This window comes from Scleropages formosus, chromosome 5 (genome assembly GCF_900964775.1).
Source record: "Scleropages formosus chromosome 5, fSclFor1.1, whole genome shotgun sequence".
NCBI lineage: Eukaryota > Metazoa > Chordata > Actinopteri > Osteoglossiformes > Osteoglossidae > Scleropages > Scleropages formosus.
In genome coordinates, this window is record NC_041810.1 from 8,572,327 (window position 1) to 8,588,327 (window position 16,001).

Consider the following 16,001-nt stretch of genomic DNA (forward strand, 5'->3'; position numbering starts at 1 on the left):
TGATCTCATTTAAAAGCTTTTCGCACTTTGAAGCGCCGAGCGAGGAGAGAACGAACGGCGAGCGCGAGGAACGGACGCCGAGAGCCGCGTGCACGACTCCTGACCCCGCGCTTCCGAGGCTCCCGAAAATCCGCCCGCCTTCGTTCGTAACGAACGTAACGCTGCCCCTTTCGCTTATCTGTTATGCTTCTCCGCCCCGGCTGACTTTGGCGAGCGGAGGCGGCGGCGGCCATGTAGGAAACGCCTCGAGCGAAAACATTCCCTGGCCGACGGCTCCCTCCCTGGAGCGGCAGGGCCTCCCTGGCGTCCCCGGCGTCCCTCTCTCTCGGGATGATGCACCTGTGCAAACGTAATCTTCCACGTATCAGTTGCACGAAGCGCCGTTGTTGCGCGAGTCAAAAAGAAAAAGGCCGCAACGACACGATGGGGGAAAGGAACCCGGGAGCCGGACGCCGCGATTCGCGTAACTTGCAGGTTTTCGGCACCTTCGCCTTCTGGAGTCGGGCGCGAACCGAACTTCCTTCATTATGCCCGCTTCCGTTCGAATTCCCGCACTTTCTCGCTCCGAGTCCAACACGACGATCCGGTGCGCGAGAAGACCGCGGCGCGCTTTTCTCTCTTTGTAATTTCGTTATTCATCTCCGACGTACGCGATCGTAGACTCGGTGCGAACGAGGAGAGCTCCTGTCCGGAAATACGGAAGTCTCTTCGTATTATATTTGCGTATTAGTTCATTGAAGCGACATTCATTTTACACGGAAATATACCCACACGGCAACTGTAATCCACAACAAATGGCTGTGTTTGGAAAAAATGTTTAGCTACTTCATATATAAGCTACTTCATTCATCGCCCTCTCACTCACCCAGTCTCTCACTCTTTCTCACTCACTCACACACACACTCGCTCTCTCGCTCTCTCTCTCTCTCTCTCTCACTCACTCACTGCAGAGGAGCCTGAGCACTGAGAGGTCATTTTAATTTTTATCATTATTATTATTATTATTATTAATATTACTTTAACAATAGGTAACCAGGCAATTACCTCCATCACACGGAACACATGTAATCTGCCCCGTAACATAATTATCGTATGATATTACCATCAGCATTTGCAATAAAATACTAAAATGACACGCGGTGCGAACGCGTCGGTAACGGTCGAGCCCGAATGACCCCCCTTGACCCCCCTGATTGACCCTCGACTCCTCTCTCCTGCGACACGTCATTTTTCTACAAAGTTCACCCGTTACCTCTCGAGGGTTTTTGTCGCTATTTTTCGGACGATTCCGCCCTGCCGCTCATCCGCAACGACGTGGGCCGCGGAGCTAGAAAGCGAGAAAAGCCGAGCGGTCGGAGGAGCCGGAAAGGAGAAGGAGCCCTAGTGAATGAGTAACGCAAAATGTGGAAAGGACACTTGGGAAGGAGGTCAAAGTTCCCTCCTCGGGCTCGGGTGCCGAGGAAGAGTCTGCCGCGGACCGCGGACTCGTCCCTCGTCGCCGCGCGAAAAGCCGTCTTCGGCCGCCGTCCCGCGGGGGACGTTCGCCCTCTGAACCGAGCTCATCTGGAAGAAAAGCTACTTTCCCCGTAGCCCTTCGAGGCGAACTCGGGTAGGTGGCGTATCGCCTCCTGCGCCGCTCCGCTCGCTGCTGGACGAACGTCGTTTTGAAGCGATTGCGGCTTTTGGAGCCGCGGCCGATTGCAGAGCTACAAGTTCACGGCGAGCCTCGCTGGAAATATATATTGCGACGGCTTTCGTTTTCACCCGCAGCTCAGTAACGACGCTGCGTTTTTCTACGGTTCTCAGCAAAACCCTCCGAGTGCTGGGGGGGGGGTCCGCTATCCGGGGATGTTTCCGTTACAGCTTGAAATATTGCAAGAGGCAGTGGGGCGACGGAGGGCAGGGCAGCCGACGCGGCACTTGTTACGGCAGTCGCCGGCAGGGACACTCAGGGACGCCACGCACCATCTGAGCCGCTCGTCCCGCACGGGGTCGCGGCGGACCGGAGCCTAACCCGGCAACGCGGGGCGTAGGGCCGGAGGGGGAGGGGACGCGCCCGGGGAGGGGACGCCGGGCCGTCGCAAGGCACCCCAAGCGGGACTCGAACCCCAGGCCCACCGGACCCGCGGGACGAGGTCCGACCCGCCGCGCCACCGCCCGCACGGGGACGCGAAGGGACACGCGGGGACACCGAGGGACGCCGAGAAACACGGCGACGGGAAAAGACGAAGACTTTCGGAGGATGAAACGCGGGCAGACGATGCGAGTTTGCCGAGAAGCGCGAGGAAAAGAACGAGGACGGCGACGTACGAATCGGGGCTCATCCGTCTCGCGACGCCGCTGGGACGAGGTGCGGCTGGACGGTCCGGACAGAGCGGCGACCTCTTCCCCGCGAGCGCGATCGAAAGCTCAGATCTCATTACCTCGGAGCCGTCGAAACACCTCTCGCGTCACTCGCGCCCTTTCCTTCCCACGGTATTTCACCGCGTTCCCGGGCTCTTTGCGTCCGCTGCGCTTCACGCGCGGCTCACTTTTCTCGCAGAATCGCTGCTCGTTGCTCAGAAGGGCTCCTTCCGTGCGAACCGCTCGTTCCGTTTTCCGCCGGCGACCGTCAGCCCCTCCCTTCTACCCGTCAAGGCCCTTCCGTGCTTTACCACCCTGCCGCCACCCCTAACCGAATGTCTTTGTGTCGTTTTCCCGCAAAGGCCCGAAGATCGACCCGTGAGCTCGGCGGGAACACGGCACGAGTTCCGATGGACTCGTGCGCTCGCAGGTCCTGCGCGACCCTTCTGTTTACCGTGGTGCTGCCGTGGGCTTTTACCTCGGCCTCACGACCGCAGACGTGTCGCGTCCGGGAGCACGAGGGCGTGACCGCGAACGTGACGGAGACAAACTCTTCACGCTGGATCAAGTACACAAGTGGGTCCCAGCAGGACTGCATCAGAGAATGTTGCTCCAAAGGTACGGGATATTTTCCCTCCTTTATTCACAGCAAATTAAAACGATTAATTACACATAAAACACTACATGGATTGCAATACAGTCGGGACTAAAAGCTTTCCGTTCCGTCACCGTTTAACTGCATGTCTGCGTCACATAAAGTTGAAATATTGATTATTAACTTATTTATTTAATGAGTATTCGGTGCGAGTGGACGGAGCGAAGCCCTGGGGTCCAACAAGAAAAAGTGACTTTCTTACAGGCATCAGCTGCAACATGGCTGTACACAAGAGCCCCGAAACGCTTCATTCTCCAAACTGCTGGTTGCTTCGCTGCGAGAAGGTCAACGAGTGTCCGCTGACGTTGTCTCCTGGGGCGACAACTTTTACCGCGAACTACGGTACGAACTACTTTTCGCACTTTTAAGCACACGAAGAGGATATTTGAACATTCTCGGTCTCATCTGGACACCTGAGCAACACACTTTCTCTCCCTGACACACACACACACACACACACAATGTAATGTAGTCACCAGTTCACGTAAAGTCCGTGTCTCTGGATTGTGGGAGGAAACCAGAGCGAACACGTGGAGAACGTGCAAACTCGCCCTTGCGCACATGCTGCCATAATGCCGCGGACGCATCGCTACGTGACGTCAAAGCGCAACAACGGGGACTTTGTGTTTCGCAGGTCCGACGGAGCCGGACGGAGGGAAAACGACAGCGGAGCCGAGCGGTAGCGTAAGAGTCGCCACGGCATCCGCGTCGACGGCGGAACCGACTTCCAGCTCTAGAACAAGAGCGCCACCCGGCGTGAGCAGCGCAAGCGGAATACTTGCGAGCGCCGCGAAGGCGCTGACCTTTGGCACAATGGTGAGGACCGCCGAAGTAACGAGCGGGGCGGAAGGAACGGCCACCGCGATACAGCTCCCCGCTGAAACAGCCCCGAGCGCCAGGCAGCAGAGCAATGCGACTCGATCGATGGACGTCGGAGCCGGCGAAGCGACGCGCGTGGACACCACCGCGAGAGTCGCCGCCGGAAAGCCTCCCCCACCGGGTGCCGCTGCCAAACCGAGCGGAAGCAGAACCCCCAGTACCGCTGCGGGAGTCAACAGGAAGACTACGGGTCCAGTTAGAAAAGCGGCGACGGCGGCCGCGGAACGAACAAATGGTCCTCGAAAGCGTCCCACCGCAACTTCAGCAACTGGGCAAAGCGAAAGTAGAGGAGCAGGAACCTCCGCCAGTGCCGGGGCCGCATCCAACTTACCGAGAGCCGGCGCGGCCGGCGCCGCAGGCGTGACGGACGCCCCTCCGGCCGACGGCGGCTCGGGAACGGCGGCCGCGCTTCTTCTCGTTGGACTCGTGCTGCTGGCTCTCGCTGCGACTTACCTGGGAAAGAAAGCTGCCGAATCGTCCCACCCGAAGGGTTACACCAAGCTAGAGCTCAACGAACTCTACTAGAGTACAGAGAGTTTTCCCAAAGCTCCTCGTCACGTATTGCTCAGCAGAGCTCCGAACAGAGAACCGACAAATGCAATAAATAACGCCCCGTCCTGTCGAGCGTGTCCTTTGCTGTCGCTCCACGTTCATCGATCCCTGCCGGGCGTTTCCCGTCGGCCTCCGGCTTCCACGCGTTCCACTTCCGCACCGCTGTCCACTCGCGCTCTATGGGGGAACCTGAACAGCATGTCTTTGGACTGTGGGAGGAAACCCACGCAGATGCGGGAAGAGCATGCAAACTCCACCCAGACTGAGCGGGGATCGAACCCCCGTTCTTTCGCGCCACCCAGGCGCCGTGCCGCCCACGAGTCGGGAAGTCCGTGTTCCGATTTAGCGAGCTGCGGCACAGATTCCCTCTGGTTTCCTCCACACGTACACTCTGGACTTTAGGTGGTCAGAGTCTCAACGGGACACCAACGCCCTTCCTTGCGATCATCCTTCGCTCCTTGATCCTTGGATGACAACCTTTACTCTTTGCACCACCAGCAAGACTATTAGGGCAGTAGGTTGGGTGGCACAGTGAGTAGCACTGCTGTCTCCCAGTATCTGCGTGGTGTGAGAGGACATGGGTTTGATCCCCCCTCAGTCTGTGTGGAGTTTGCATGTTCTCCCCGTGTCTGCGTGGGTTTCCTCCGGATGCTCTGGTTTCCTCCCACAGTGCCAAGACTTACTGTTCAGGTTCTTCCATAGTGTGTGAGTGACAGAGAGAGAGAGAGAGTGTGTGTGTGTGTGTGTGTGTGCGCCCTCCACTGATGTATGGATGAGCGACCCAGTGTAAGTAGTGTATCTAGCAGTGTGAGTCACCGCGGTGGACAAGGCGTGTGGGCTGATGACGCTATAGAGTTCTTTGGAAGTCGCTGTGGAGAGAAGTGCCTGTAAATGCAGGATCACGCCTCGGAAACCGAACCCGCTCTACGGACCTTGGACCCGGAGCCACAGCCACCTCCAGCGTATCGTCCCCACACGCAACTCGAGCTCCCCGATCACCGCTGCGCCGGAAGATCCGCGCCCTTTCGACGTTGCTTGGCTTGCGAAAAGGCTTAAAAGCTTCACAAATAATTTCTCTTTATTATAGCTGTATGCAGGATTTTTATAGAACCTAACAGACTGAGGAAAGGCTGTATTATTACGCTGCTACAAAAAAATTGAGTACAAATTGTAAAAAAAAAAAAGGCACTGAACAAAATCACTGCTAAGCTTATCCTAGTTGCGCATTTACCACGGTGCGCCACCCTTACCGACACTTCTCCCGTTCCTCCCGGAGAACGTCGAAGAAACGTGGGCCACGTTCCCGCTCGCGCCATTAGATGGAAGCAAAACGCCGAGATGGAAGTGAAACGGAGAGACGGTGCCGTGGGGGGAGAGACTTGAGCTCAGTTTGAGCGAACACGTTTTATGTTTTATTAGTGCTGGATCCAACATCTGATGAGAAACTACACAAGAAATAAAGGGCGTGATTAGTGAGCTATTTTTGCTTTTTCAGCTTTGCGCACCTCTCGCCAAATTCGTCACGGCTCCTTTTCCAAGCGAAAAAAGGTTACGATTAGGGGTTACGGTTAGGGTTAGGGGTTACCCCGAGGATCCCGTGTCACATTTTGCGCTTTATTTTATCCTATTAAGTTCAGCAAATAAATACCAAGTGTGAATTAACAGTCACAGAAATATGTTTATTTGTTCACTGCAGAGGTCAAATTTTGCTTTCGGGGGGGAAATCAACAAAGCATAGTATGAGCAGTGGTGCGGAAACTTCCGTATTTGAATATTTACAGTGTAACCGGTCGGTGCCGGATGAATTATTTTCCTCAAAGCCCAGGCCAGAAAGGGAATGTGTCAAGGGTTAGGGTTAATGAAGGGTTAATGGAGGGTTAATGGAGGGTTAGGGTTAGAGTTAATAATTACACCCAGAATATTTGAAGGACGATAGTATCTCTTGGATAAGCCTTTGGAAATTTCATTTTCAAGGCTCTACTTATGCCATCCTGGGAAAAATGTCCCCGAGAGAATTATCATCACGTCCATTTAGTTCCCATTAAAAACTAGCAAACGACAAATAAATGACTTAAGTTTCAAGCGTCGAGAAGTTACAACACAAGAAAGATGATCGTCGTCATATCATTGGGCGGAAGCATCGAGTTTCGTTTCATATGTACATATTCGGAATAAATATCACACTACGATATCGCAAGAGAGAGAAAAGATGTGCTTTTACAGGAGCTCCATATTGAAAACATTCGCAGATGAGCAACGGAACGGAACGGAACGATTGAAGCCAACAGTTGAAACGCTTCTTGCTCTCGGACGTCGTCTCGCTTCCAACATCCCGATTTGTGCTCTTCGACCAGCACCACGCTGGCTGAGCGATTCGGTTTTGTCGTTTTGGCAACTTTTCTTTAAAAAACAAACAAAGAAAAGAAAAGAAAAGAACTTTTTTTGCGCACAATATCCCACAGGTTCAAACTAAGGCGGCCGGTCGCGCACCTTCATTCGCGAAGCCGCGCGTCGCCCTTCGCCCTCGACGCTTTCCGGCACGTTTGCACGGCTCTCTGGAGGCGAACCTTTCGCTCGACGAATTTTTGCCCGCCGCCAAGAAAAGAAAAAGCGACAAATTCACAAATAGGGAACGAGAGAAAAGGCACGAGGTCTCGGGAGAAGGATTTGAGGTCGGCTTCTGAGGGTAAAACTTATTGAATTAACAATACCTTTCGAAGACTCATTGGAAGATGCCTTTGAGAGGAAGAAATTGAAGTACACTGAGTTGGCTGGTGAGGTGAGGGAGCGAGGCTGGCAGTGCGTTATTAGACCAGTGGAGATCGGTACTAGAGGGTTTGTTGCAAAATCAACCACGTCGCTGCTGTTGGAGTTTGGTTTTAGGGGTCAGTCGTTAAGAGCAGCCATTAAAGGCTTGTCAGAGGTAGCAGAAAGATCTAGTCAGTGGTTGTGGATGAGAAGGCACCAGGGTGTTTGGGGGAAGCACACTTGAGTGGGGAGTACTCACCTAGGTGAACGTCAATGGTTTGAGTTTTGTTGTCACCTCCATATGCTGGTATGGTGTATTGGTTGGTTGTTGGTGGTTGGGGTGGGTTTTTTTTTGGTGGGTGGAGTCGCTGGGATGGCACTGTGGGCATGGAGGGGGGTGGGTCTGGGACGCCAGATCTCGCCGTTGAGCCTTCTGGAGGTGTAGTGGGCTCAATTCAATGAAACATCAATGAAGGAAGGTGCCCACTTGACAACCCCAACGAAGTGCACGCGGTGGCTCCCGGCAAGGAGGATGGTGTTTGCCCATGATATTTTTTTGTGAAGGGAATTGGTTGGTTTTGGGAGGGATGGTATATTGTGGCATGGTTGGTTTGTCTAGCCCCCTTGGTTTTTGGCACGAGGGGTTGAACATCTTTCCCTGTGTATTATTGTATGAGATCGGCTTCCGAGGGTAAAACTTAGAGGGGCGTCGCCGCTTCTCGACCGCATCGCTGCCGTGTCGTACGATGATGCTTATTTCTTTCTGAAATAAATACAAGAACGGCACGACGCCTGCGTGACGGTCCAAGGGGCGACGGCCCGACCCGTTCCGCGCTTCGCATAAACGCGCGCGTCCGCGTCCGCAGAGGCTCCATCTTCTCCAGCATCTCTTTCTTAAAAGCCTCATTCATTGAGCTCCAGCTACTTGCATCGCCGTGACCGTACGCTCCGTGCAAGAACACCGATGTTTCACGGAAGCGCCACCTGGCAGCGGGCTACAACGTACCGCGGTTAATCGCCGCACGGACGAAACGGAAGCGCCGCTTCACGTAACGTTATTAAGGGTGAACTTTTTTGTGCCGCTACAGAAGAGATCCAGCGCCAGCGGCTCCGACTGCTCCTCCTGCCCTCCGTACAAAAGCGGCGAGCGCCGGGCTCGCAGTTACGCGCTTGCCGCCGAACCGGTAGCGCCGATCTCCCTCCGCGCATCGCGGCTGCAACATTTCTACTTCCGCTCGCAACGAGGGTCGCGTCGCTGCTCTTCGTCTCTCAAACGGGAGGCGAAAGCGTAAACGTACATTTCCGCGGCGGACAGGCGCTCGTTTACCTCTTTCTTCGCTTTCGTTCGTTACGCCATAAACTCACATTAAGATTGAACCGAGCGCAGTATTTTCCGATCGCGCAGGAACCGGCTTCTGCTCTCACACTGCAAATACTGGCGATTATTTTAAAAGCAGATGGTATTTTGAAAGGCCAAAACAAAAGCACAATTCATTCATTCATTTATTCATTCCTTCATTCCTTCCCTCCCAGCTGTCACACTCACAAGCACGCATGGATGTGTGAACCAGAACTGCTGCCCAGCGCTTTGAGGACAAACGCCTAATAGTTACACTACTTTAAAAAGGTTTACAATACGCTGCACGCCGCAAATATTAAACGACACGGGAACTTGAGGCGGGACCTCCGTTCTCTATGTTCTTCAACAATATGCCGCCTCTGCCGTTCGAGGCAAAAGTGGGAACCATCATCGTGGAAGCGAACGGCGACAGAAGTTCCAGCGCTTTCTTTTTGAAATTGTTTACAAAAAAAAAAAAAAAAAAAGGAGAAAAAAGAAAACCTCTGAAGAAATCGGTGTCCTTCTGCCACCCCTTCCTGTCCTCTTAGGTACATCCGCCGTCCGCCTGCAATAATCTCCTTGCGCCGCTCACACCAGAAACCTGAGATTGAGCTGTCGGCGAGTTGAAAACGAAACAAACGTCAACGTCTGCGGATCTCGCGAGGTATCGGGTCCGCTACTTAAGAGAGAACCGCGCGGCCGACGAAGGCCGCGTGGGGAGTCGCGTTCGGCACAACGCTTCGGCTGCAGGACCGTTGCGCTTCTCGCGCCGATCCGCAGAGAACACGAGAATGGGCTCAGTCTTCAGTTTCAACGCACACGATGAGACCTACGCAGCGCACGCACACACGTACGCGCGCGCACACACACACACACACACACACACACACACTCACGTCCTCTTCGTTTCACTTCTGCACGAAAGGCCAAGGCGGAAAACGGCTTCGGAACAAGTCGAACCCAACGGTCCAGACCGACGAAGGCCTCGCCTTCCACAAGTAGAAAGCGCGAGGAGGAGGAGCCGTAGCCCCGCGGTCCTCGTCCATCTCAGGACACCTCGATGATCTCCATGCTGCCAGAGAAGCTCGACTGGCTTCCCACCTTGCCCAGCTCTTCCCTCGAGCGGCTCTCCGCCACGCCATCTCCGAACTCCATCTGACAGCTACGCCGCTTGAGCTGCTTCTCGAAGGGGCTCTCCTCATGCCAGCTGCGCCGCGAGTCGCCACGGTCGCCGTTCTTCTGCCTCCGGCGCACCGCCTCCAGCCCGACGCCGCAGCCGTAGGCGGAGAAGCCGGCGCCGCCGAACACGGCCGAGGTGGAGTAGAAGCAGGCCGAATCGGAGAAGTACCAACCGCCCGCGAGGGAGGAGGAGGCGGCGGCGGCGGCGGTAGCCGCTGGAGCCAGGATGTCCGAATGCCAGCCCTTGAGCGCCGCTCCGAGGCCCGGCTTGGCCAGATGCTGCTGGCTGCTGGAGAGGCCGAACAAGAAGTTGGCAGCTCTGGGGTTGTCCTCCATGCTGCCGCTGCGGTAAAGGGCGTGCGGCTGAGAGTGCGCGAGAGGCCGATTAAGGCCGGAGAACCCGCCGGCCGAGCCGCTGGGCTCGGCACCGGAGCTGGAAGCGGTGGCGGCGGCGGCGGCTGCGCTCCGGGTGACGGAACCCGCCTTCTCCCCGTGAGGACTCTGCTCCGGGGTGGACAGCTCGGACACCTCCTCCACGGGGGAGAACTGGCAGGGCTTACTGGCCGGCTCCTTCAAGGCTGGGGGCTTGTAGAACTCCGCGTCATCTTCGGCGGGAGCAAAGGCCGGCAGGTTGCCGCCGTCGCCTCCGTAGGATTTGATGTCCAGCGAGAACGAGCGCTTGAGTTTGGCACTGTCGGAAGCAAAGCCCAGCTGCAAACCCCCCAGCTCTCGGGACAGCACCTCCTCCTCTGCCCTGTTGACCAGCTGGGCGTCTGTTAACACACAGGGCAAAGTCAGGGCATCTGCCTGACAGAAGCCACCGGCCTCTCTAACAGCTCCCCAGAGCAGAGGGGGTCCCGGGGATCTGCACGGCATACCTCCTTCCGAGGGCGAGAGAGACTCTGCTAACGTGTCCGGGCGCATCGCTTTAACTTTAGCTGTCAGCTGCCCTGGGGAACACTTGATCTTCTTCTCAAAGTCTAGGAGCTGGCCTAGGAAGTTGAAATTGGGGGAAATAGTGGGTCTTTTCTCCTTCACAAATCTGTAGGGGAATTAATTCATGACACATTTGTTGGATAATATTCATGACATGTGACACATATGTTTGTTGGACCTTCTAAACGCTCGAGTTAAGTCGGCATAACCGAAGTTCATCGGCTCAAGGAGAAGCCGACGCCTCTCCCGTGGTATCCCGATCCGAAGAGGACACCGCGGACTCTCGTAACCGAATTCCGTCCGCAAGCAAAGCCGTCCCGTATTTACCGCAGGTTCTGGGAGTCGCGACGCTGCTGTGACTGTACCTGTATGCCTCGTCCAAGGACATGTCCATCCTTTTCATAATGTAGGCAATTGCAATAGTGGCAGATCGTGAGATTCCCGCCAGGCAGTGGACCAGGACCCTGGCATCTGAGGCTTTCGCTTTCTCTGCAACGGCAAGAAGTGAGCTACCCATTAATTTTGTTTTCCCCAGCAAATAACAAAAGAAGCACGGCTGTGTACAAGAGAGTGCAGAACGAACCATGCGAACGGTTTACTAAATTCCCTTAGCTGCACCTGCTTTAACAAGTCTACTCACGTGCTTATGATGTTATGTCAGTTCTCTCTCTTTTTTTTTTTTTTTTAACCTTCATAAACAGCAAAGGCCACCAAATCCCAGCAGGTCTCTACGTTTGCTTGCACGGGGCAATAAAAGCACCGGTCCCTCAGACTCACCTATGAATTCCACCGATTTGTCCAACCATGGCAGGATCTTCTCACAGAAGCTGTCGCTAACAGGCACGCGTAGGAAGTGCGACTCGGGGATGAAGTCAGGTTTCGGGCAGGTGTTGCTGGCATTGAGCACAAACGCAATGTCATTCTGCCGCATCAGTTCCTGCAGTGACGAGACAAACGCTAATGAAACGCGCGATGAGCGCTGGGTTTCGACGCCAACGGTCCGGCGCGCCGACGCGAGGAGGAGCCGCGAGCCGAGAGAACGCAGCGCGACGCCCAAGCTGCCAAAGTCACGGGGGGGCAGCTCACCTTGTTGAGCACGTCGCGCTGGCAGCCGAGATAAAGGTGGGGCAGGATGCGGGTCGGGCCAACGTTGGCCACGGACAGACACGGCTGGGAGATGCAAGAGGGAACCGCGGCGGATTTGCCCTCGCAAAGGCCCGGGAACAGATAGGAGAACTCTGCGAAACCACCTGAGGAAAAAGCAGAGCGTCATCCAATTAAAGTCATCCACAGTTCGCTTTAGCCCGTTATTTGGCCCGTTCCCGTGTCCCGTTCCCACTTTGTCCACATATCCAGTCCAAGACTGTTAACACCAGTTGTCCTTGATGGGACCGGATTGTCATTCGCACGGCGTCTCATCCAGCGCGGGTGGTCGACATTTGTTGCGATGCAGCGGGATCGCATCTGAAAACTGAGCCGAGAATGTCCGCACCAGACTGTATCCGGTACAGTTGGTGCAAAACGCTGCTGCGAGAACTGTCACTAGAACTAGGAAGTACAACCATGCAACACCGGTACTGAAATCACTGCATTGGCTCCCGGTCACAAAATCCTACTTTCCACCTATAAGGCAGTACGTGGCATTGCTCCGGCTTACCTTTGTGAGATCATCGATTCTTATAACCCAGGACGATATCGCCGTTCATTGGATGCAGGTTACATTAAAGTACCTGCCATCAACAAGACCTCAGTAGGAGGTCGAGCCTTTAGTTATACAGCACGTAAACTGTGGAACAGTCTGCCAGTTACTGTCAGAAATGCCCCGTCTCTCTCAGCCTTTAAATCCAGGCTTAAGACTTACACGTTCACTCAGGCATTCCACCTCGAAATGTAATTCCGCTTGGCTGTGTTTGTTTTCCCCACCTCTGTACCAATGCATATTAAATTGACTTGTTTAAGTGACAAATTACTAACTCTGTTCTTCCTTCTTGTTGAGCGCCGTCTCGCTACATAAGACCTGAGGAGGCCGGCCAGTGGCGACGGACGAATCCCAAGCTGACAGAGGATGATGACCAGCTACCATGATGGACGAGACGTTCCATGCTGAGCTGGGGATTCAAGTTACCTTACAGCAATAATATTGTTATTACTTGCTGAAGTGGCTTAAAATTGTTACTTAATACTTCGACTTAGAATGTCCAGGGGGGGTAGGGGGGGGAGGCAGCCACCGGCCCTTGGACCCCCAGAGGTTTTTCCCCCTCGATTTTCAGTTGGGAGATTTTGCTCCTTTCCTCTGTGGCCAGTAGCTATATTTATAGCTCCATAAAAGTACTGGATTATGGTAGTCATTAGTCGACTTTCTTTCTTTTTCTTTATTTCTTTCTTTCTTTATCTGATGTGTTTGTTTTTCTTGCCTTATGCCCGTGTTAAAGCGCTCTGTGTCACTGCGTGAGAAGAGCTCTATAAAAATAAGTAAATACATGGAATATTATTCATTTTCGTGGGATGTACACCTTTCCGAAGGCGGTCCGCATACATGACCACGGCAAGTTTACTTTTTCACGCAACAATAATAAAACGTGATGCCACCCTCGTAGCCAACCGTTTCAGCAACTCTGCATTTAGGCGTTTTTGTCGTTTTTCTTCTTTTTCCCTTTAATGTTTCCATCGTTCCCTTTCCCCTCACCATACAGGGTTTCCTCTGCATCTCCACCGCTAAATAACGGTGCAAAACACCGTGCCGTTGGTCTCTTGTCCTACTGCTATTGCTCTCGTCGTCGTGTTGCGTGCGAAGAAACGTCTCCATCGATACGCCCATCCGTCCCACGCGACTTGTCCACTCCATGCTGCTCGTCGCCTACATCCCCTCCTCAGCGGACGGCCACGTGATCTCGCCCACAAAGTCATCGCACGGCTTTAGAGCCAGCGGCCCGACGCGCTCCTGGCAGTTTCCAATCGCCGCAGCTGCGTCGCCGTCCTCGGCTTCGCCCCCACACTGCCGCACGGTCGCTCACGTGCAACACGAGCGAAGGTGCTTTCCAGTGTGGCACACGGTCACGGTGCAGGTACGCACGCAGAGGTGAAGCGCGCTGCTCCACAGGGCACACGAGCGCACGGTGTGCTCCGTCTACCCGCCTACCTGCCGTGCTTACCTGAGGGCCGTGAGCAGAGGGCACCGCGGGGGTCCAAAGCGTCGCTCCATCAGCTGGAGCCGGTGGCACCTTCTGAACTCTAGCTGACGCGCAGAGCGCCTCGAACGTACAAGTGCTTTAGAGGGCGTCCGGCGCAATGCTCCGCCTTACTAATATTGCCCATTTATCTATTCTTGTTCCCTTCCAGCGGCCCCTGCTCGTTACTTCATATGGCCCGGGCCCGCTCTCCGCTGGGTCTGGGGTTCGAGTCCCGCTTGGGGTGCCTTGCGACGAAGCGGCGTCCCCTCCTGGGTGTGTCCCCTCCCCTTCCGGCCTTATGCCCTGTGTTGCCGGGTTAGGCTCCGGTTCCCCGCAACCCCCTATGGGACAAGCGGTTCCGAAAATGTGTGTGTGTGTGCGTGTGTGTGTGTGTGTGTAAACGGAGAACTCGCAGGGTTCTCTTCTGCGCTCAATATAAAGCCAATTGGCTGCGATGATGAAGCAACACTAAGGAGATCCGTGAAGGGGAAAAGGGAGGCGAGTGAGCAGAGAAGGACCGGCCGGTTTCCTGAGAGGGGCGAGGGGCGCGGCGGGAGCCTCACCTGAGAGCAGGTGCACGGAAGGGAAGCTCTGCTCCAGTTTGGCCAACAGGACGGCGAGGAAGGCCTCCGAGGACAGAGCCCTGGGGTCCGTGGAGCTCTGATCGTACACGACCACCTCCTGCCCACCCGGGGGCTCCAGCTGAGCACAAAAGCGGACAAGATTTCACCGTGAAACGAGGGCAACGAGTCGCCACGCTCGACCGGCCCCCGCGACGGGGACCCTCGGCGCATCGCGTCGCCCGTCGACGCCCTTCGGGGTAACGCCGACAAGCTGACGCGGCGGCAGGAAGCGGACCCTTTGCTCAAAGGGCAACGGCCGCGCGAACGGACCGGCGGCCCCACGGAGGCGACGGTCGGCCGCGTTCGGAGGACACTTTTCTCAACCGTGTCCAAGTCCCGCGCCCGTGAGCCGCACGCGTTTCCCCGCTGATGGAGAACGGCGTCCTTTCTCTACTCATTCTATTAGAGTTTACAGAAACGTTCTCCTTTTTCGTCTTTCTTCGTCACGTCCCTCTCCAGCGTAAGGGGACAGCCGGTAGCGCGGTGCCGAGAGCTGCTGCTGCCTTTGGACCGCAAGGTCGCAGGTTCGAGCCCCACCTCCGCCTCTAGTACCCTTGAGCAAAGTACTTACCCTAAAACTGCTCCAGTTACATCACCCAGCTGGGTAAAGTAACGGTAAATACCCCTCAAAACTCACCTCTTTCTCACCCCCTCCTCCCGACCTCGCAAGAGCTCCGTAACAGAGGCGTACGGCACGCGTTCGTCATCCTTAACAACCACGTGTTCGACCACGGGAATGTCCGCAGAAGCCGACGCTCACGTACCGTATGCCGGTTTAGCGCCCTAGTCAACAATCGCCCGTCCGCATCCGAAAGTCTTTCAGCGGAAAGAACGCGACGCAAACGTGTGACACTCCTTTAGTCACAAATACTCTTTCTGCCCTCATTTGGTCTCACCATCCTGCCTCGTAGCCCCGTTTGTGCAAAAACCCGAATTTTCCCCGTCGATCCGGTTTACAGGTTCTCGGCAAACGAACCGCGTCCGGGAAGAGAGCGGGGCAGTACGGGGGGGGGGGGGGGGGGAACCTGCGCTGTGAGACGGCGGACGGAGCCCCGGAGCACCTCACGCGTCCCAGTCTTTCCTCGGGGTTACGTTTCAAGAGCCGCTTAACGTTTACAAGACGAACGACGAGTTCAGCGGATTCTTTCCTCCAAAGCTTTTACAGGAAGTACCTGCTCAGAGGTGGGGTTCAGACCTGCAAGCTGGGGCTCCGAAGGCAGCGGCTCCGACCACTACGCTGCCCGGTGCCCCACGGGAAGCTCCAGCGTGCGCGGCACCGTTCGCGTGCGCCTGCTCACCCGCGTCCCGCTTCCCGCCGCCCCCGCCCCCGCCCCCGCCCCCACCCTACCTTCTTCTTGGCCGTGTGCTGGATGAGCTCCGTGATCTGCACCTTGTCTTGCTGCAGCCGCCTCTTCATCAGCTTGGAGCAGTTGATGTTGACCGCTTCCAGGATGTGCCACGTGTTGTAGTCCACGAAGGGTCGGCTGTCGATGAGCAGCACTCGGTCCAACCCGCCCTCCAGGAGCGCCACCAGGCCCTCCGCTCCCATGGGCCGCACCCCTCTAGCGGAGGGCCGA

General features: G+C 55.6%; 1 protein-coding gene across 2 annotated transcripts; it reads right to left on the reverse strand.

Moving 5' to 3' along the window:
- Positions 1-7,789: 7,789 nt before the first annotated feature.
- Positions 7,790-16,001, reverse strand: dusp16 (dual specificity phosphatase 16). 2 transcript variants are annotated; one of them, XM_018748075.2, is made up of 7 exons: positions 15,773-16,001; positions 14,365-14,503; positions 11,718-11,881; positions 11,409-11,568; positions 10,997-11,120; positions 10,574-10,737; positions 7,790-10,468 (listed from the first exon to the last, which is right to left on the reverse strand). In XM_018748075.2, exons 1-7 carry the CDS (start codon positions 15,971-15,973, stop codon positions 9,564-9,566), a joined length of 1,857 nt encoding a protein of 618 aa, XP_018603591.2. In that variant the 5' UTR covers positions 15,974-16,001; the 3' UTR covers positions 7,790-9,563. The 2 variants fall into 2 exon arrangements, with proteins under 2 accessions (XP_018603591.2, XP_029108168.1); XM_029252335.1 differs by having other exon boundaries at positions 7,790-10,737.